The sequence below is a fragment of the Mobula hypostoma genome, chromosome 8, assembly GCF_963921235.1.
Source record: "Mobula hypostoma chromosome 8, sMobHyp1.1, whole genome shotgun sequence".
In the NCBI taxonomy this organism is placed as follows: Eukaryota; Metazoa; Chordata; class Chondrichthyes; order Myliobatiformes; family Myliobatidae; genus Mobula; species Mobula hypostoma.
The window spans coordinates 125,226,671-125,249,374 of NC_086104.1; the positions used below are offsets into that span (position 1 = coordinate 125,226,671).

At 42.3% G+C, this 22,704-nt stretch overlaps 1 protein-coding gene across 1 annotated transcript in view; it reads left to right on the plus strand.

Moving 5' to 3' along the window:
• Positions 1–22,704, plus strand: part of LOC134351204 (zinc finger protein 850-like) — a 308,750-nt gene that overhangs the window by 138,418 nt on the left and 147,628 nt on the right. Inside the window, exon 17 of the mRNA XM_063057314.1 lies at positions 17,233–18,032. Coding sequence (XP_062913384.1) covers positions 17,233–18,032 — 800 coding nt within the window. The remainder of the gene's footprint in view (positions 1–17,232; positions 18,033–22,704) is intronic.

Genomic DNA, 22,704 nt, shown 5'->3' on the forward strand with positions numbered 1-22,704 from the left:
CGGTACTGATGAACCAACAGACTTTCAGGAATAACAGAATCCCTGGACTTTATCAAATCGTATAAACTAAAACCAACTTCTTCATCTGCTCAAGGAGAGACTGCCATTTCAGAGCCCCGCCCCCAGTCGTCATCACGTCCCCTACCCGGACAACGCGCATGCGCCGTAGACAATCCCACCCATCCCACCGTTCTGGCGGGAAAACGGAGATGAGGTGAAGTTCCGGACGGTTTTGGCGCTTTTTATCACAGAGCTTCAGCGCTGCACGCGCAGCGCGGTTTGCCGTCGTCTGATTGGCCCAGCCCGGCTCACGTGAGTAACCTCTATAAATAGCAGCGGGTTACGGCAGGAGGTGGTGGGAGTGTGTGATTGTGTGGGGTTTCTGAGAGTGAAATGGTAAAGGACCGAATTCTCTCAGGATACAAGGCACTAGACCCGTGATCGAGAGTATTAGTGAGGAGCCAGTGCACCCTCGTCAGAAAGAAACTCTTGTGGGAGAAACGATCTCCAGCGCAATACCGAGAAAACATCACTCTGGTCAATGGAGATGATTGATCTGGGATTGGGCTGTCTGCCGTCTCGGCAGAGCGGGAAGTAACCGGATCAGGGAAAGAGGTTTGGGCAGCAGAGTTGCCCAGCAGGGCGAGAAGGATCAGGGGAATTGGGGTGTGTGAGTTCAGGAAAGAAGGCTGAGCTGTTGCTTTAGGTGATGAAGTCATGTCTGGGAGCTGGGAATCGGAGGTGAGTTCCCTGGGACCTTGGACACAGATGATAGATAGATGTACTCTTGATGGCCTTGAAAGGGGAAAGATGCTGTTGCTCCATCTCAGACCCAGCCACATTAATTACTGTCAGTGGGGAGTTGATGAGTTAAACCGGGTGTTGATCCTCATCATGGACATTAATTTTGGTTGTATGGACATTCAAACTATCTACCTCATGCTTCCAGTTCTGTATCCCTATGGTGTTTTGTTTCTCCCCAGATGTGAGACAACATTTACTCAATTTCTGTTTCCACAGAACATGCCTGTCATTTGATTATCTTCACCATTTTGTTCTTTTTTTGATGTCTTTTATTGCAACTTCGTAGGTTTTCTTAAAAGAATCAAATGAGTTCTTAACTCCTAGACATGAACTGTGTGAAGTGAAAATAGAGATTGTGTTATGTCTCCTGTTTTATTGTTCAGATGTCACTGGATGACAATAGCATTATTGAAATATTGAAAACTATGCCAACAATATAGTGTCTTTCTTTCATCCAGAAATAGTGCGATGGTTTTCAAGATGTAGTCAATCAGCATCTCAAGCATTCCCAATCATTCCACAATATCATAGCTCATTAATGTGCTGAAGAGCATTATTTAACTCATTTTGTGATATGTAGTAGATTCATTCCTCTGATATCCTGACATACTTTCATTTCATCTGGAATGTAATCAGTGGTTGATCTCACTCAGCTCTTGGGTGTGAATTCCAAGTATTTGCCAACCTCAAAATAAAATTTCTCCTTGCGTCCAGCCCAGTGGGGCTGCCCTTTCATTTGAGCTTGTGATTGCTTGATCCTGTTTCCTATATTGCAGGGATTATCCTTGCACACAAAATAAATATGTGGAATGTTGCCTGATTTGTTTTGTAACTGTGATTAAAAAAAAATAGATATTCTACTCTGATAAATACTCCCTGGTATTTCAGGAAACATGTCTTATCTTTCCAGGATGCAAACAAGTTTAACGACATTGTTCGTTACTTTTCCAAAGAAGAGTGGGCAGAGCTGAGTGACTGGGAGAAACTCCGCTATAAGAATGTGAAGCGGAATTATGAAGCCATGCTCGCCATTGGTTTGTAGAAACCATTACTTTCCTTGATATTCTGTTTGGCATTTTCAGTTGACTCCTGTTGGCATATGATTTTCCCACATGCCTTCGCAGTAGATAATGAGTTTGAAGGCTGTGTTCGTTTGAGTGTTCTATTTCCTCTGCTGATACACTTTCAGAATCTGTATAAATACATTTAATAGCCCTGTTGTGATAATATTGATTCAAACACAAGAAAATCTGCAGATACTGGAAACCCAAGACAACACACGAAATGTTTGAGATTCACAGTAGGTCAGGCAGTATCTATGGGAAGAAACAAATGGAACTCATGATGGGTCTCAGCCCATAACATCAACTGTATATTCCTCTGCACTAACTGGAATGCACAAGTCAAAAGAGATTGATTGTGTGAAAGTCTTAAGACCGTAAGACATGAGAGCAGAATATGGCTATTTCACCTATAAAGTCTGCTCTGTCATTGCATCGTGGCTGATTCATTATACCTCTCAACCCCCTTCTTTTGACATGTATCAGTAACCTGTGGCACCCTTAAGAAGCTGTCAACCTATGGTTTATACGCAATGACATGTCCTTCTGACATGCAAATAATGAATGAAGCAAGCACTCTCCACAGTTAAAATCAACAGGGTAAACGGAAATTATTACACATTCTTCCATAATGATCTTTCCTCTCTTCTGCCAAGCTGCCCATAGTTGAAATCTTTGTTGTCTCCATGTTTGAAGCAAGGTCACTGCAATCTCAGTCAAGAAGCAAGAGTTTAAGCAATCCAATTAGCACTTGTATGTTAACATTGAATACCTAAGCTTTGACCTATCCAACACAATATGTACAAAAGAATTGGCTAACACAGAAAAAATCTAAATGAAGGTGGACTGTTAACTTGCCTTTCTGCTGACCAACACTCCAGCAATAAATGACTGCTAAGTTTAAAGTCTTTTTCTGTCACCATACCCTACCTAGCTGTTTATCTTTTTGCAGGCGTTCACAGTAGAGCGATGAAATACAATAGAATCAATGAAAAACTACACAGACTGACAAACAACCAATATAAAAATAATGAGCAACTGCAAATACAATAATAATAATCATGGTCAGAAATAAGTAATAAATAATATCGTGCACATGAGTTATTCAGCCCTTAAAAGTGTGTCCATAATGTGATCAGTGCAGTGATGAGGTGAGTGAAGTCATCTATACTGGTTCAGGAGCCTGATGGTTGAAGGGTAAGACCTGTTCCTGAACTAGGTGCTGTTGGACATTAGGCTCCTTCACCTCCCGATGGCAGCAGAGGGAAGAGAGCATTGCCTGGATGGTGGGTATCCTTGATGCTTAATGCTTTTTTGTGGCATCACTCAATTGCTGGGAGGACTTTTCCTTTGATGGACTGTGGTGAATTCACCACTGTTTCTTGGCTTACCAGTTCTTGGGGATTGGTATTTTCATACCAGGCCATACATCAGGTTTTCTGAAACTGGTAGATAAATAATTAATTATTTTTCTGAAGAATAGTGCAAATTTATTCACAACATCAGGCAAAACATTGTCAATGTTTTCTCCCAAATTAACAACATGACATTAAGTTTTGGCATTGTGTGAGGAACAGAAGATACTTTAAAGTTATCCTGTCAAATTCTAACAGCAGTGCTGATGTGGCTGTCCATGATCTGTGACTGTTCAAGACATTGGAAGACCATGTGGGAAGTCTATTCAGCAAATTAAATGAAATACTGGATTTACAAAGAACCTCGTAAAAATAGTAAGTGCTCTAAATGTGAAGAGCATCCCCAAAACACACAGAACCAGAATATGGGAAGACAATATCCCCTACTCGACAGATCACTCAGAAACAACAAATATTAAAGTGAGCAATGGAGCACTGTGAAAGTACCTTGGATGAGGGCGTGTTCTTCATGGTGCTTAATACGTACTGCTTTCACCAAACTGAACATGCACTGTCTCTACAAGCTATATGACATTCGAAATGCGCTGGGATGTTTATGGCAAGATCTTCCAGCAACATATTTCAAATCTGTGACTACTGCACTAAAAACAACCAGGTTATTTTGTGGTTTGGGGTCCCACTGTCTCCAAGTTTGGCTGCTATGTCACACAAAAGACAATTCAAAAGCACAGTAAATGCCTACTCTGCTGGTGATGGTCTCATTTTTTAATACTAAATAAATGTCTTTTAAAGCACAAGATAACTTTAAAATTAAACAGTGACACAAACATACAAACACACATGAATTCAGAAATGAATGTGAAAAAGAATCAAATTCCTGCCCAATAACGTGCTCCAAATTAATGTGTGATCACTCTAAGATTTCTTTGTCACTAGAGGAAATGAGCACACCAAACTGCCTTGAGATTACTCCAAGATTCCTCGTGTAGTTTTGCTTGTTTTCATTTCCTTGTGAGAGTTTCCTAACCAATAGTGCAATAATATTCCCATTAAGCCCTGGCCATTCACTCTTTTCTGGATAATAAAGAAACCTATAATGTTTCTTTTCAAGTCTTAAAATGAATCCTTCGTTGTATTTGATTGTGATTTTTTGAATTAAACATGACCCCTCTTAACCCTCCTAGCTATCTTGTGCTTGTAAATTTAGTGAAAGGAAATACTGGCATTATCATCAAGAGATGATGAACACATCTTACTTTTCACAGGACTGAATGTACCAAAGCCAGAATTCATGGGACGGCGAAGCAGAGGGTGTCAGCCCCATTTATATGAATCAAGTGGTTCAGATGACGAGTGGACACCTAATCTTCTTTCCAAAAAGTCACAAAGTAATTTGAATTTATTATTTGTTGAAATATTTGATGCAGTTGTTACCAAAACTTCTTCTGCAAAGTTTGGCCTTGAGCCTGATGAATATATTGTCAAAGAGAATCACAACGAAATTTCAGAGAAAAGGTAAAGTATTGCAGTTTCCTATTGCATTGCTGATACGGTGTGAGTTTACTTTTACTTTTCTGATACAGTATCTTGCTTTTAATTTAAGCTTTAAATAAATGTCAAAAGTTCAGTTTATTATCTTATGGACAAGTACATGGCTGAAGACAACAAAGTAAAATGTACTTACAGAAGTATCGCAGGCACATAGTATCATATCAGCAGCATTCTCAGGAAAAACATAAAATAAGAAAAACTTTTACAGTACAGAACAGAATCAGAACAAAACACAATGTTTATTTTAGTGCAAAGTGATCTAAAGGTTTCTAAACTGTAGTGATTTGAGTACATACTGAATTTTCCAGAACTGCCAAGCAAAATTTCCTATCTTAACCTGAACTGATGATTCTCTTTTTATTTGCAAGGGATGAGAAGCTTTATACCTCCTTTTAAACGTCAATATAGCCAGGGAGCTAAGAGGACTGTTGGCAAGGTAGGAAAAGGAAATACTCACTGAATAAATTAATATCTTAATATTCAATATTAATAGCATGGTCACCTAGATCAGTATTTCTATTTCTAAAGAAGAAAATTATTGAACCCTTTGGGTTTTCACAATCGCTGCTGTTGAATTGATGTGCTAAAGTTAGCAACAATCTTTTGGTGTTCAGGAGAGGACAATTGTTACACAAAATTTGTTAGGCACACCATCTGCCATTTCAAATTACATTTGATGTCATTGTGAAATGTTAATTTGCAACTTCTCTGAGGATTGGGTGTAATATGAAGGACGATCAGAGACAGGTATTCAGAAGATAAGTCAAATCTCCTCTTATTCCCCTGATTCACAATCAGATGGGTTTCCTTCATTTGTTCTGGTTTTGTGGGCAGGGCTGTTGTTAACTTCCAAACAACTTATTTAATTATTCAATTTTTCTCATCTGCTGATGTGATTAATTATTATTTCACAGCATGGTATGAAAGATGTGGCCTTACAGAAATTACCAATTACATGGGGTAGTTACTACTTTTATTTGCTGATTGGTTTGGGAGTTGAACTGAAAAACAAAGAAAGAACTAGTAGGAATAAAAAAACACAATCTTGCTACGTTATTCTGAAAGAACTGTTTGAGCATCACACTTTGCACCAAATTGTCACATTACAGGTCACACCCCATTCAGACGAAGACAAACGTGAAGATTTGAGTGAAGTCACTGAGGAACATGGCTCAATGAAGGAAGATCCCATTTTCGTGAAACAAATCAAAAGAGCAGCAGGTAATTTTGGTTTCCAAAGGTGAAGCTCAAAGAAGAGACCAAAAATTGACTTTCATTTATTAAGATAAATGATGGAGGTAAACTGAATATGATCTAACTTCCATCAAAGCTATTTTAGTTGGATTTATGAATATATTGCATTCTATATCTCTGTACTTACTGTCCAAACTGACTTGAAACAATAATGGAACATAATGTAGGGTTCACCTACCGTGTATATATGGGTAGAAATTAAAAATAAAAATGCAATCACTGGGATTGTACTACATATTCCACAATAGCCTCAGGGTCATTGAGGAATGGATATTCGATTAGATTAGATTCGATTCAACTTTACTGTCATTGCGCTAAGTACAGATACAAAGCCAATGAAATGCAGTTAGCATCGAACCAGAAATGCAAATCGTGTTATTTACAAACTAACTGTGAATAAAAAGTAAGTGCGACAGCACACAAATATAAAACTACTGAGACAGTACAATATGGGTGCAATTCTCCTTAGCGCTGTGATGTGAGATTCAGCAGGGTCACAGCCTCAGGGAAGAAGCTCTTCCTCTGCCTGCTGGTGCGGGAACGGAGACTCCTGTAGTGCCTACCGGATGGGAGAAGAGTAAAAAGTCCATGGTTAGGGTGAGATGCATCCTCAATAATGCTTTTCACCCTGCCCAGGCAGCGTTCATGGTAGATGTTCTCAATGGTGGGCAATTAGGGAGATTGGGGAAAGCTGTAAAAGCAACAGGTTATCAGCCACAGCTATATTCCCATTCCTCAATATAGGCTGTAATCTCCTTGGCACAGGAGGTTTTCATGGGGCAGAATTTGTTTTGTGTATCCCAGTGGGTTTCATACATCAATGTGTAAATAGTCCAATATGAGGAGGGGCCAGACTGGACCCGGTGCTGGTAAATGAGTCTGTCCAGGCGAAATGCATTATAATGGTGGGCATGCATTTAAAGTGTGAGGTGGTAAGTTCAAAGCAGATGTGCAGGGCAGGCTGTTGCACAGAAAGCACTTGGTGCTTGGAATGTATTGCCATGGGTGGCAGTAGAGGCAAATATGATTCAGGCTTTGAAGAGTTTTCCGAGAAAGACATATCAGTGTGAATTGAATGGATGGATGTGGATGTTGTATAGGCAGATGGGATTTGCTTATATCAGTATTTAACTACTAGTCTAATTAGTTTGCTACAATATTACAGACAAGCCAGTTACTATATTGTATTAATTTAATTTGCTTAATATTTGCTTATTTTGTGTTATTCCAGCTGTCTCCACCAAAAATATGTTTGGATCAACAAATGATAAGTCAACCAAAGTGTCTGAGAAAAGACAGTATTATTTACGAAAGAAAGAGAAGAAAAATTACATTGAGGAACAAGAGCTTCGTGATGACGACTACCTTTGTAGGTCCAAATTATCAATCTTTTTGTTTAAAGCATGTGTAATATATTGGGAAAATTGTTGTGATGACACAATGGAATGGGAGGCTATAGCAACGATGGAACAATGAGACGTGTAGAATGTTTGGGAAAAGAGCGCTGACATGTTGGATCCGAGTGTATGATTTCTCTTTAACTTTAAGGGCCAGTAATCGCATGATTGATGTTAAATTTACTTCTGCACATTGCAGTATGGTCAGCATCTTCTTGTCCAGTTTATATTAATTTGCTGATATTTTTCATGGGTTGTTTTGCCACCTACGGTTGAATCCAGGGCAAGCTGGGAAATATTACAGTCTGCCTTCTACGAATCCAATAACTTCAACTGATCCTTATGATAACCTACAATGAACAAACAAAATATGGCTTGAAATAGTTAGCATTCTTAACCTACTGTCATAACTTTTCATCCTATTTTCAAATGTTAGCAATCTGATCTGAATATGAATATAAATGATTTGACCTAAATGTCATAATTTCTGATGTATTTTTGTCACTAATTCTCTCAATGCAGATTCCTATAACTTCACTATATTTTCCCAAGGGATTTCTTACTGTGCAGTTATGAATGAATTCTGTCATATTACACAAGTATCTGAGGTAACCTGCAGATCACGAAAAACAAGTAATATTTCTGGATTAATTTCCATGATCTGAACTTCAGAATGAAATGTTTTGCTGTTTTACATTTCACAGGTGTTGACTTATTTGCTGACTGTTTCCAGAATTTTCTGCTTTCATTTCAGATTTCCAGACCATGTTGTTATAGATTTTTATCTTTTTGTGACTGGTTGCTGTTGCAGTCTTGATTCTCCATCCAATTGTCCATTTCCCTTCTTCATAAGAATATTGCAGTTGCCAACAATTTCATTTACCATTTTTAAAGTGAATGTTTCATTTTGTCTCCATCACTCTTATGCTACTTCATCATTTCCTGAGCCAATATTACCAAAAATAAATGTAAACCCTAATTCATCATGTTTTTGTTTGTGAAAGTACCCCTCTGTTAGAAAGTATGCAACCACTTTACTCCAATGGATAGTTGAATCAAATTTTGTATTTTTTCTTATGCAGTGGCCCAGTTATGAATGCTTCATTAGTTCAAATTATAGAACTTTTCTTTAACCTTTTTAAAGCAGTTTTATTAGAGTTGATCCTATTTGCCTTGACATTGTTACCTTTAAACATTTTCTTTGCAGTTTCCCTGGCATCATTACAGTATTGTGTTTGCTCATCATGAGTTTCTCTTCAAGTTTATAAATGAACACTTAGTTGTATTTGATTGGTCTTTTGAATGAAACAGTTCAATCTTAACGCAAGATATTCATGTTAACCTACGGCTGACCTAATGAAGTGACTTTTTATATATCTCCATTGTTAATCTGACTTACTGGGAATGTCTCCACATATAGGTCATAGCAATGGAACATATTTTTTTTCAGCAATGCACACACAAAATGCTGGAGAAATTCAGCTGGGCAGGCACCATCCATGGAAAACAGGTGATCAAGTCTGACGAAGTGTCGGCCCAAAATATCATCTGTTTTCTCTTTTTCATAGAAGCTGCCTAGCCTGCTTAGTTCCCCCAACATGTTGAGTGTGTTGCTTCGAGTCCAGCATCTGTAGATTTTCTCATGTTTTGAGCAATTATTTTTCCAGATGCTTTGCACAGCAGCCAGTTCATGATGGTATTATATTCAAAGACATGCAGTCGAATTATATCCATCGTGGATCATTTAGCCTTTCTCAGCACTAGCTCCCACCAGCTATACGAACAGCAACATCTTGATCAGTTCTTAACTTTGTATTTTAGTTTGTGAAGCCTGCGAGAGATTTTTTATTGAAGAATGCCCTGTTCATGGTCCACCCATCTTTATGAAGGACACTGTTGTGGATTTCAATCAACCAGACAGAGCACGTTTAACTCTTCCTGAGGGTCTCTACATAGCCCCATCAAAAATTCAGAAAGCTGGTCTTGGTGTCTGGAATGAAGGGAAGGTTATTCCCAGGGGTCTTCATTTTGGACCATATGAAGGGGAGGTTTCTAGTGAAGAAGCAGCTGCTGTCAGTGGATATTCATGGGTGGTAAGTAGCTCTTGCAGTTAACAAAAGCAATACTCCACGTGTTAGGTTGCACCTGTTGAAGAGAATTGTTGGAGCAAATACGTTCCTACTAGCTTGAGACCAGCTAAACACCACCATAGGGAAAACAGTGAGAGGACAGTATGTTCGCAAAATGTTCCCCATAGTTGATAATCCTGTCTTCTATTATTACCACCATCATTATTTGTACACTGCTAAACTTTGTCATTAAATTATATTTCACTGGAATTAGGGAACCAGTTACAGACAAGTATTCTCAGCTGAGAAAAAATACAGAACTTTTGACCCTTAATTTCTCTCCTCACCATGATTCTCAATACCATTCACACACTATCAAGCTTTGTTCTTTCCCACTCTCAGCTGAATAGACACTTCGTCACGTTCCTGCTCTGTTACCCTTCCTTTTATTCTGATTTCTACACTCCTGGATTGAGAGTACATTAAATGTTTGTGGCCAACACAAATGATCAGAACTTTGTAGTAGCTAAAGAAACTTTAACTACCACGCAAAACTTTTCAAAGTTGTACTGAATTCCGAGTATATATTCCAGTAGTTCATTTCCACATGATTTGAGTCCCAGGAATATTGTTGGATTGCTGTGGTTTTAAAGCATAAGCTCATTAAACAGATTAAAGGATAATTAATTGAATTGATATTATGGGAAAATGTGGAAACTTCATGCTTATGTTCTTCATAAGCATGCTCCTAATCTCTCCTTTAACCAGCAACGCCACCCCACCTCCCCTTCCTTCATGTCTATCCCTCCTGAATATTGAATATCCCTGAACGTTGAGCTCCCATCCCTGGTCACCCTGGAGCCATGTCTCTGTGATCCCAACTATATCATCCACTTTTTTAAAAAGGAGGGAGAGAGAAACCGGGGAATTATAGACCGGTTAGCCTAACGTCGGTGGTGGGGAAACTGCTGGAGTCAGTTATCAAGGATGTGATAACAGCACATTTGGAAAGCGGTGAAATGATCGGACAAAGTCAGCATGGATTTGTGAAAGGAAAATCATGTCTGACAAATCTCATAGAATTTTTTGAGGATGTAACCAGTAGAGTGGATAGGGGAGAACCAGTGGATGTGGTATATTTGGATTTTCAAAAGGCTTTTGACAAGGTCCCACACAGGAGATTAGTGTGCAAACTTAAAGCACACGGTATTGGGAATGAGGTATTGGTGTGGCTGGAGAATTGGTTAGCAGACAGGAAGCAAAGAGTGGGAATAAACGGGACCTTTTCAGAATGGCAGGCGGTGACTAGTGGGGTACCGCAAGGCTCAGTGCTGGGACCCCAGTTGTTTACAATATATATTAATGACTTGGATGAGGGAATTAAATGCAGCATCTCCAAGTTTGCGGATGACATGAAGCTGGGTGGCAGTGTTAGCTGTGAGGAGGATGCTAAGAGGATGCAGGTTGACTTGGATAGGTTGGGTGAGTGGGCAAATTCATGGCAGATGCAATTTAATGTGGATAAATGTGAAGTTATCCACTTTGGTGGCAAAAATAGGAAAACAGATTATTATCTGAATGGTGGCCGATTAGGAAAAGGGGAGGTGCAACGAGACCTGGGTGTCATTATACACTAGTCATTGAAAGTGGGCATGCAGGTACAGCAGGCGGTGAAAAAGGCGAATGGTATACTGGCATTTATAGCGAGAGGATTCGAGTACAGGAGCAGGGAGGTACTACTGCAGTTGTACAAGACCTTGGTGAGACCACACCTGGAGTATTGTGTGCAGCTTTGGTCCCCTAATCTGAGGAAAGACATCCTTGCCATAGAGAGAATACAAAGAAGGTTCACCAGATTGATTCCAGGGATGGCAGGACTTTCATATGAAGAAAGACTGGATGAACTGGGCTTGTACTCGTTGGAATTTAGAAGATTGAGGGGGGATCTGATTGAAACGTATAAGATCCTAAAGGGATTGGACAGGCTAGATGCAGGAAGATTGTTCTCGATGTTGGGGAAGTCCAGAACGAGGGGCCACAGTTTGAGGATAGAGGGGAAGCCTTTTAGGACCGAGATTAGGAAAAACTTCTTCACACAGAGAGTGGTGAATCTGTGGAATTCTCTGCCACAGGAAACAGTTGAGGCCAGTTCATTGGCTATATTTAAGAGGGAGTTAGATATGGCCCTTGTGGCTACGGGGGTCAGGTGGTATGGAGGGAAGGCTGGGGTGGGGTTCTGAGTTGGATGATCAGCCATGATCATAATGGTGGTGCAGGCTCGAAGGGCTGAATGGCCTACTCCTGCACCTATTTTCTATGTTTCTATTAATCAGGGAGTTGTACCAAAATATTTTTCCATAGATCAGCAAGGCAAACAGAGAACTTGAGTACATAGAAGCCCAGGATGAAGCTAAATCAAACTGGATGAGGTAAGGAAAGCAACATACATCAAAGTTGCTGGTGAACGCAGCAGGCCAAGCAGCATCTATAGGAAGAGGTGCAGTCGACGTTTCAGGCCGAGACCCTTCATCAGGACTAACTGAAGGAAGAGTGAGTAAGGGATTTGAAAGTTGGAGGGGGAGGGGGAGATCCAAAATGATAGGAGAAGACAGGAGGGGGAGGGATAGAGCTGAGAGCTGGACAGGTGATAGGTAAAAGGGGATACGAGAGGATCATGGGACGGGAGGTCCAGGAAGAAAGACAAGGGGGGGGGGGTGACCCAGAGGATGGGCAAGAGGTATATTCAGAGGGACAGAGGGAGAAAAAGGAGAGTGAGAGAAAGAATGTGTGCATAAAAATGAGTAACAGATGGGGTACGAGGGGGAGGTGGGGCCTTAGCGGAAGTTAGAGAAGTCGATGTTCATGCCCTCAGGTTGGAGGCTACCCAGACGGAATATAAGGTGTTGTTCCTCCAACCTGAGTGTGGCTTCATCTTTACAGTAGAGGAGGCCGTGGATAGACATGTCAGAATGGGAATGGGATGTGGAATTAAAATGTGTGGCCACTGGGAGATCCTGCTTTCTCTGGCGGACAGAGCGTAGATGTTCAGCAAAGCGGTCTCCCAGTCTGCGTCGGGTCTCACCAATATAGAAAAGGCCACATCGGGAGCACCGGATGCAGTATATCACCCCAGTCGACACACAGGTGAAGTAATGCCTCACCTGGAAGGACTGTTTGGGGCCCTGAATGGTGGTAAGGGAGGAAGTGTAAGGGCATGTGTAGCACTTGTTCCGCTTACACGGATAAGTGCCAGGAGGGAGATCAGTGGGGAGGGATGGGGGGGACGAATGACAAGGGAGTTGTGTAGGGAGCGATCCCTGCGGAATGCAGGGGGGGGGGGAAGATGTGCTTAGTGGTGGGATCCCGTTGGAGGTGGCGGAAGTTACGGAGAATAATATGTTGGACCCGGAGGCTGGTGGGGTGGTAGGTGAGGACCAGGGGAACCCTATTCCTAGTGGGGTGGTGGGAGGATGGAGTGAGAGCAGATGTACGTGAAATGGGGGAGATGCGTTTAAGAGCAGAGTTGATAGTGGAGGAAGGGAAGCCCCTTTCTTTAAAAAAGGAAGACATCTCCCTCATCCTAGAATGAAAAGCCTCATCCTGAGAGCAGATGCAGCGGAGACGGAGGAATTGCGAGAAGGGGATGGCGTTTTTGCAAGAGACAGGGTGAGAAGAGGAATAGTCCAGATAGCTGTGAGAGTCAGTAGGCTTATAGTAGACATCAGTGGATAAGCTGTCTCCAGAGACAGAGACAGAAAGATCTAGAAAGGGGAGGGAGGTGTTGGAAATGGACCAGGTAAACTTGAAGGCAGGGTGAAAGTTGGAGGCAAAGTTAATAAAGTCAACGAGTTCTGCATGCGTGCAGGAAGCAGCGCCAATGCAGTCGTCGATGTAGCGAAGGAAAAGTGGGGGACAGATACCAGAATAGGCACGGAACATAGATTGTTCCACAAACCCAACAAAAAGGCAGGCATAGCTAGGACCCATACGGGTGCCCACAGCTGCACCTTTAGTTTGGAGGAAATGGGAGGAGCCAAAGGAGAAATTATTAAGAGTAAGGACTAATTCCGCTAGACGGAGCAGAGTGGTGGTAGAGGGGAACTGATTAGATCTGGAATCCAAAAAGAAGCGTAGAGCTTTGAGAGCTTCCTGATGGGGGATGGAAGTATATAAGGACTGGACATCCATGGTGAAAATAAAGCGGTGGGGGCCAGGGAATTTAAAATCATCGAAAAGTTTAAGAGCGTGAGAAGTGTCACGAACATAGGTCGGGAGGGATTGAACAAGGGGTGATAAAACAGTGTCGAGGTATGCAGAAATGAGTTCGGTGAGGCAGGAGGTAAGGAAAGATTTATACAATTACGAGACAATGATGGATAACTGATTTTGAATATTGCAGAAGAATCAACACTTTCTCTGACAGTTGTTCTCTAGCTAAAGAAACTTTTCTCCTCAGACCAGGCCAAGGCCCACAAATCCTCCCTCAAGCCTTGTGATCCTGTGCTGCCAACTGATGCTGCAATAATGTCAAATGCAGTGGTGCTGATTCAAAGCACCCAGGCTGAGCTCGTCAATTTCATCAAGTGTTCCTCTAACTTTCCCGCCCTTAAATCCACTTGGTCCATTTCTGACTGCTCCATCCCATTTCTTGATCCCTGTGCCTCCATCTGTGGAGCCAAACTGTCGACTGCCATTTTTATCATCTACTGATTCCAATGGTTTTCTTGACTGTACCTCCTCTCACCTTATCTTCTGTTTAAAAAAAATTATTCCCCTTTCCCAGTTCTTTCATCTCTGCCACATCTGTTCCCAGGATAAGGCTTTCCTTTCATAGAAACATAGAAAAAAAATAGGTGCAGGAGTAGGCCATTCGGCCCTTCGAGCCTGCACCGCCATTTATTATGATCATGGCTGATCATCCAACTCAGAACCCCACCCCAGCCTTCCCTCCATACCCCCTGATCCCCGTAGCCACAAGGGCCATATCTAACTCCCTCTTAAATATAGCCAATGAACTGGCCTCAACTGTTTCCTGTGGCAGAGAATTCCATAGATTCACCACTCTCTGTGTGAAGAAGTTTTTCCTAATCTCGGTCCTAAAAGGCTTCCCCTTTATCCTCAAACTGTGACCCCTTGTTCTGGACTTCCCTAACATCGGGAACAATCTTCCTGCATCTGGCCTGTCCAATCCCTTTAGGATTTTATATGTTTCAATCAGATCCCCCCTCAATCTTCTAAATTCCAACGAGTACAAGCTCAGTTCATCCAGTCTTTCTTCATATGAAAGTCCTGCCATCCCAGGAATCAATCTGGTGAACCTGAAGGATATCAGAGATGTACTCTTTCTTCAAAAACTGGGTTTTCTCTTCCTCCACTGTTGATGCTGCCCTCATCCGCATCTTCTCCATTTCCTGAACACTTGCACTCATCCTATCTTCCCACTGCTTTAACAGTGACATAGTTCCTCTTCTCCTTACCTACCACCCCATGAGCCGATGCATCTAACACATCGTTCTTTGCAACTTCTGCCATCTCCAAAGGGATTCTATCTATCAAAGTCCCTCCTAGCACTTACCCCTGCAAGACTGCCAAATCACTATACCTGCCCATTCACCTCCTTCCTCGCCATGGACTTCTCTTGTACCACTGGGTAGTCTCTAACATGATGCTATCAATATCTGTTTCTTCTTATGGTTAAAAGAAATCCTCTCCCTCCCTTCTTCTATTTCCTACTCTGGCCTCTTACCTCTTTTCTCTGTCACCTCTCCAATCTGGTTCCTTCCTTTCCAGCCCTTTATCTTTCATGCTCACCGAGTGTCACCTATCACTTTCTATCTATCCTCCTTTAGATCCCCCACCTTTTTATTCCCTTTCCCTTTCCCTTTCCTTTTCTGTCTATAAGAAGGGACTTGGTCTGAAATAGTGACTATTTAGTCATTTCCATTGATGTTGCCTGGCCTGCTGATTCGCCAACATTTTGTTCATGTTTCTCTGGATTCCTCGCATCTGCAGAATTTCTTGTGTTGAAAATAATCAGCCTGCCATGTTTCGATCTGACTGGGATACTGAAACCACAGTTTAAACTCAGGCATAGATTCTGAGATCTGTTGGAGTCACAGCAAGTCTAAGGAAAGTATTAACCCACTTCACATCACGCTTCCTCACTCCTGTTGGTTTTTACCCTCCTGTTAATATCACAGTCAGAATATTCTGCATCTAAGTTGTGTGAGATTGCTTTATCTAGACATCAGATTTGAAGTTGGATCATAGACGTGTGCTATTTGAAGTGTGCTGTTGGGAAGATGTTTTATAACTTGTCCCCAGAGGAACATTGTTTTGTTTTGGTTAGATTGATGTATGCTTGAATGAAAATTCAACTAAAACTTGACATAAAAATCTAAAACAAACTGTAGATGCTTGAAACATAAAATAAAAAGAGGAGGTTCTGGGAACATTGAGGAGGCTAGTCCACATTTCTGGTAGGAAATTTGTTGAAGTTTCAGATGAAAGACTGCTTGACCAATTTCTGACAAAGAGTCTTCTATATTTCATTTTTGAATTTGTGCCAGAACTGGAGATTTCTTTCATTCATTCGGCTTTGCAAATAGACCTCACTTTCTGTGTTTACTTCACAATTTTGCGTTGTTCACTTCATATTTACTTCTTGTATTCCAGGTTTGTGAACTGTGCCAGAAAGGAGGAGGAACAGAACCTGGTTGCCTTCCAGCACTGTGGAAACATTTACTACAGGACGTGTAAGCAAGTTCCTACTCACTGTGAGTTACTGGTCTGGTACGGTGATGATTATGCCAAGGAGCTGGGAATCACTTGGACCTCCATGTGGATGTCAAATCAGGAAGCAAAATGTGAGCATTCTGATCAGTTTAACAAACTCCACGAAAACAATATGTTTACTGTAAATTTATTATCGGAATTTCAACTAGAACGTATAACTATCAAAAACAACATAGCAAACTCATGCAGATGAGATATTTGACAAAAGTTAAAGCACACAGAATTGCACTGAATGATATGTGTATATTTCGTAGATGCATTGATTTATTAAAAAAAAGTTTATAACCTGTGAGCATATTGACAGATGTATTCAGTTCCTTTGCCCTGCTGTGGACCGCAGCAATTCTCAGCTTGTGATTTTATCTGACACGTACATTCTGCTTCTCTGTTCCCCATTTTAACCTACAGAGGCTAGAGGAATTGTTAAAGATTAATACATGAAGGAGATCAGAGATAGAATCCATCATCCTTGATTATTTATGGAAATCCTGCAGAGTTTCATAATTTTGTCCCCTCAAACCCCCCCTCCCCGCGACCCACAGTCTTAGAATTAATGTCTCAGAGCATCTCAGTTAAGATGAAGCAATTACAGATCTCACGTTCAAATTGATTCTTGTATATTTTGCTGTAAGTGATATTTTCTGTTTTTTTTCTCTCCAGTATCACATCAAGTGACCCAGAGTGACTGTTATCCTTGCCCTCAGTGCAACATTGCATTTACCACAACAGATTTCCTTAAACGGCATTTGAGACGACACGCTGCAGCGTCCAGACCAACATCAACTGGAGAACCATCGTCCTCCAATGTAAACCAAGATGGTCAGAGTCCAATGTCGAAACGTAGGCAGGATCCATTCACACTATCCGATAGAAAGAGGGCATTTGCCAAGTCAGATTACCTCAAGCTGGCAAAAAGGAGAGACAGCATGAATGTCCGGACTGTGGGAAGAGTTTCACACAGGCAGGGAGCCTCCACCGACACCAGCTGACCCACACCAGAGTGAGGCCGTATAAATGTTCCGACTGTGGGAAGGGTTTCAACGTGTCAGGGGACCTCCACCGACACCAGCGGACCCACACCGGAGAGAGGCCGTATAAATGTTCCGAATGTGGGAAGGGTTTCACAGTGTCAGGCCACCTCCATCAACACCAGCGGACCCACACCGGAGAGAGGCCGTATAAATGTTCCAAATGTGGGAAGAGTTTCACACGGGCAGGGAGCCTCCACCTACACCAGCGGATCCACACCGGAGAGAGGCCGTATAAATGTTCCGAATGTGGGAAGAGTTTCACAGTGTCAGGCCATCTCTATCAACACCAGCGGACCCACACCGGAGAGAGGCCGTATAAATGTTCCGAATGTGGGAAGGGTTTCACAGAGTCAGGGAGCCTCCACCGACACCAGCGGACCCACACCGGAGAGAGGCCGTATAAATGTTCCGAATGTGGGAAGAGTTTCACAGAGTCAGGAAACCTCCATCAACACCAGCGGACCCACACCGGAGAGAGGCCGTATAAATGTTCCGAATGTGGGAAGAGTTTCACGGTGTCAGGGAGCCTCCACCGTCACCAGCGGACCCACACCGGAGAAAGGCGTTATAAATGTTCTGAATGTGGGAAGGGTTTCACAGAGTCAGGGAGCCTCCACCGACACCAGCGGACCCACACCGGAGAGAGGCCGTATAAATGTTCCGAATGTGGGAAGAGCTTTGCTCATCTTCACCAGCAGAAATCTCACACTTGTGTTGAAACTTGTCACACGTGTGGGAATGTCTTCAGGGATTCATCAGCTTTCACAATTCATGTGAGAAGTTGTATCGAACAATAACGAACACAACGGTAATTAATTCCGTATTTATTAAAGTTCAGTGAATCTTTCTAAATGACCTCGAATAGTTCTTTTTCTCAAATTGTAGTTTTTTACTTATACGTCCCGTATTTTACTCTTTTTGTTGATGTATTTATGTGAAGTTTTGGGCCCCGTCGTTTCCCACAACCTGCGTGAATTGGAATTTGAGGGGCGATATCACTGGTGCATGTTCCACCCACTCTGTCAAGGCAGCATCTTCCGACTGGGAAAACTGCCCCACTGTGAATTTAATGTATTTAACAGATGTTTCAGGGATGAAACAAGTTTAATTCGTATCGTTCTGCACTGTACGTTTTTAAAATATTGCCGAGTAAAATTATTGTCCAGCACCCCACGTTTTGCGGGTAATATGTTAATGATAATAAACTAATTGTTCTCTGAATAAACGTGACCGAATTGTTGTTTTAGAGGTGGTTGCGTAAAATCCGATGTCCATTGCGCACCGTATTGCCGGTTGTTCCAAGGGAACTGTAAATCTGCTCAGCATACTCCCGGCGTTGGTCACCGGGTAATCCTCTACTACCTCAGCACCAAACTTTTGCAGCTCACTGCACTTCATCCCTGCTGGTTGCAGTCTAACTGCGCATTTGTCGTCTAGCATTCAAAGTCTTTGTTTTGCCGAAATTCTTCCGACTCCTCTGACTACTACCACAGACTGCGACCGGCTACCACCGAGATCTGTGTCCGGATCGCTTGATCCATATTCTTTGTGCATCTGGCATGCGTAAAGTTTCACACAGTGGGCGTCTGGAATCTGGTAGGTAGGAGAGTCGAATCAGGAATTTCGGACGATTCAAGGCGAGAAAGAAAATGCTCAGTTACAGAGAAACTCAGTTACAGAGAAAGGTTGAATAGGTTACGACTTTATTCCCTGGACGTAGAAGAATGAGGGGTGATTTGAGAGAGGTATATAAAATTATGATGGGTATAGATAGAGTGAATGCAAGCAGGCTTTTTCCACTGTGGCAAGGGGAGAAAAAACCAGAGGACATGGGTTAAGGGTGAGGGGGGAAAGTTTAAAGGAAACATTAGGGGGGCTTATTCACACAGAGAATGGTGGGAGTATGGAATGAGCTGCTAGATGAGGTGGTAAATGCGGGTTCTTTTTTAACATTTAAGAATAAATTGGATAGATACATGGATGGGAGGCGTATGGAGGGATATGGTCCGTGTGCGGGTCAGTGGGACTAGGCAGAAAATGGTTCAGCACAGCCAAGAAGGGCCAAAAGTCCTGTTTCTGTGCTGTTGTTTCTATGGTTTCTATGCTGTGTTCGGTAAGCATACATAATAAATGTGAGATGAGTATACAGTTGAAGTTGTAATTTGCACTGTCTCGAGATTCCCCGCCCTTACTGGGGGCAGCACGGATTAGATGGAGTGCTTCTGACCCTCCCACCGCCCCCCACCAACACTCCGATTTATCTTTCGGGGAGAAAGAAATTACCTTTATTGATGATGTGATAACTCAAAGAAAGGGTGCATACACTGAATAATGATCCTTTGAAGTCTGAACGTGAAGCTGAGGGAAGTTTGCTCGCAATTTGTGTGTTCTGTGCTGCTGCTCTTTGTGGGCTATTGAACACCTGACCCATAGCAGCTACTCCTTTGTAGTCTGTGCACATTTGGGAAAGCCCAAAATGACAAGCAGCGTCTACAGCGAGAGGAAAACTCCCCGATAAACACTTCATCCCAAAGAAATATACACGGTTCCATTATTACAGATATCCTGTGTGTTAAAGCTGAGCGAAGGTTCCTGAACAGTCGACAGTAACAGTTCTTACTGTGACTTCTCCTCTTTCTCTGTCGCTCAGATGAAAGGTCTCGCCCAGAAATTTCGACTGTTTATTCTTTTCCTTCGCTGCTGTCTGGCCCGCTGAATTCCTCCAGCGTGTTGCGATGGATTTCCTGCACCTGCACACTTTCTCGTGTTTGTCCAGACAAGAATAAGACTGGAGGGGATTTTGTGGATAATTCTGGTTGCATGACTTTCGTATTTAGAAATATAATAAGCTCGCTTGCCCCGACCCCTTTCCTGAGATCTGTCATTCTGCCGTTTGGTGCTACTGCTCATTTTATTTACTCCCCACCCAACATTGGTCTCCTACGTCTCCCAAACCGTCGTCTCCAGAAACTTTGATGAGCCACTCCCCCGCCCCCAATCTTCCCATCTCAGTATCACTGACATCTCTAAACTTCGAAGTTTTGTTGAGCCCAGGTTCAAACCCCACAATTCACTGACCACAGCTCCACCCGTACCCTTCCCTGACAGTAGTTCTTAACTCCCTACACAACCTCCTCCGCACTAGCTGTCCCGACCCACCGCTGGTCTCCTACGGCTACTCCTCATCTCCACAAACTGATTTGAATTTAACTCCCCTTGCATATTCTCTGAACTTGCCACCCTTTTTTGATCCTGTAGACTTCAGCCCTCTCCTATTTCTAACTGCAACCGTCTACACTTTCCTGACCCCACTACCCGTCTCTGACTCTGGCTGCCTCCTCCTACTGTTCGCTGACTACAATCCCCTACTCTTCCCTGAACCTGGTTCCGGCTTCGACTCTAGGTGTAAGCTCTTATCCTTTTCCTGACTCCCGATCCAACCCCTCAAGCTTCGCTGAACCCAGCCCCAACACCCTTCACTTCGCTGGCCCTGTTGCCAACCTCTGTCATGTCTTCACAGTCGGCTCTGACCTTACCTACCCTGAGGCAGAAAGCCCTTTGTCCTCCTGTACCCTAATTCTCGATGAGCTCTGCACACCCCATAATGCTGAGTACTTCCATCGCTGCCTATTTCTGCAGTAAGAATTTCCCCACACTACCACCACCAGGAATAATCCATTTCTCCTACCATTTTCTGAAGGTAGAGGCCCAGAGCCATTAAAAGCTCCTTAAATGATATATCTTTAATTCTGGAATCATGTTTGTGAACCTTTCGACACTCTCCATCATCAGCACATCCGTTCTTTAATGTTGGGCCTAAAAATACTTACGGTACTCAAAGTGACGCTGCACCAGTGCTTTATAAAGCCTTAGCATTGTCTGCTTGTTTTTGTATTCAAGTCCTCTCAAAATGAATGGTAGCATTTGAATTTACTTCCCGTTTAGAAAATAGTTTACACTCTTATTCCTTCTACTCAAGTGCATGACCATAAACTTCCAGAAACTTTCATCTGCCACTTCTTTACCCATTATTCTAATCTGTATAACTATTTCTGCAAACTTCCTGCTTCCTCAACATAACCTACGTGTACACCTGTCTTCGTATCCTGCACAAACTTGGCCTAAAAGCCATCAACTCTGTCATTCAGATGATTGAAATGCACCATGAAAAGAAGCAGTCCCAACACTAGCACCTGCAGTCACACCACTAGTTTCTGGCACCAATTAGAAAAGATGTTGTTTATTCCCACTCTTTCCTTTGCCAATCAGCCAATGCTCTATCCATGCTGCCAATACCATGGGCTCTTATCTCATTTCGCAGCTTCATGTGCAGCACCATGTGAAAGGCCTGCTGAAAATCTGAGTACACAACATCTACCGATTCTCATTTCTCTACCCTGCTTGTTATTTTCTCAAAGCATTCCCATAGATTTGTCAGGTATGAGTTTTCCTTAAGGCAACCATACTGACTTTGGCCTACTTTGTCATGTGCCTCACTGGCCTATAATTTCCTTTCCTCTGTCTCTCTCACGTAAAAAGTTGAAAGACATTTGCAATTTTTCAATCCTCCAGAAGGATGCCAGAAACTATCGATTCTTGAAAGATCATTACCAATGCCTTCACAATCTCTTCAGCTATCTTTTTCAGAACCCTGTGGTGTAGACCATCTTGTCTGGATGACTCATCTACCTCCAGACCCCCTTCACCTACCCCTTTCCAATCAACTTCAGCCATCGCCTCTCATATGCCTCTGTAATTCCCTTTTCACCACTGCAATATTGATACGTTTGACTTTAACTTCTTCCTCTCAAATTCTTGGGTGCATTCTATCATATTATAATTGTTGCTTCCTAAGAGTTTCTTCACCTTAAGCTCCCTCATCAAATCCAGTTCATTACACAACACCTGATCAAAAACCGCTGATACCCCACTGGACTCAAGCTGCTCTAAAAAGCCAAACCCAAATGCATTGTAGAAATTCTCTTTCATGGGATCCAAAACCAGCACCAACCTGATTTTTCCAATTTATGTGCTTATTGAAATCTCCTATGACTATCCTAACATTGCTCTTCAGATATGATTTTTCTATCTCCCATTGTAACTTTGTAGCCCACATCCTGGCTACTGTTTGGAGGCTTGTATACGGTCTTTTTACCCTTGTCTATATTTAATTCTCTCCACAACAATTCTACATATTCCAATCCCATTTCATCTCTTTCTAAGGATTTGATTTCATTGTTCAGCAACAGAGCCATGCCACACTGAGAGTGTGATAAATAAGACAAATGAAGAGGTAGTTACACCCAAGGTGCAGGACACAGGAAACTAGATGACAGGGAGGGAAAAGGAATTAAAGATCAAGTGCA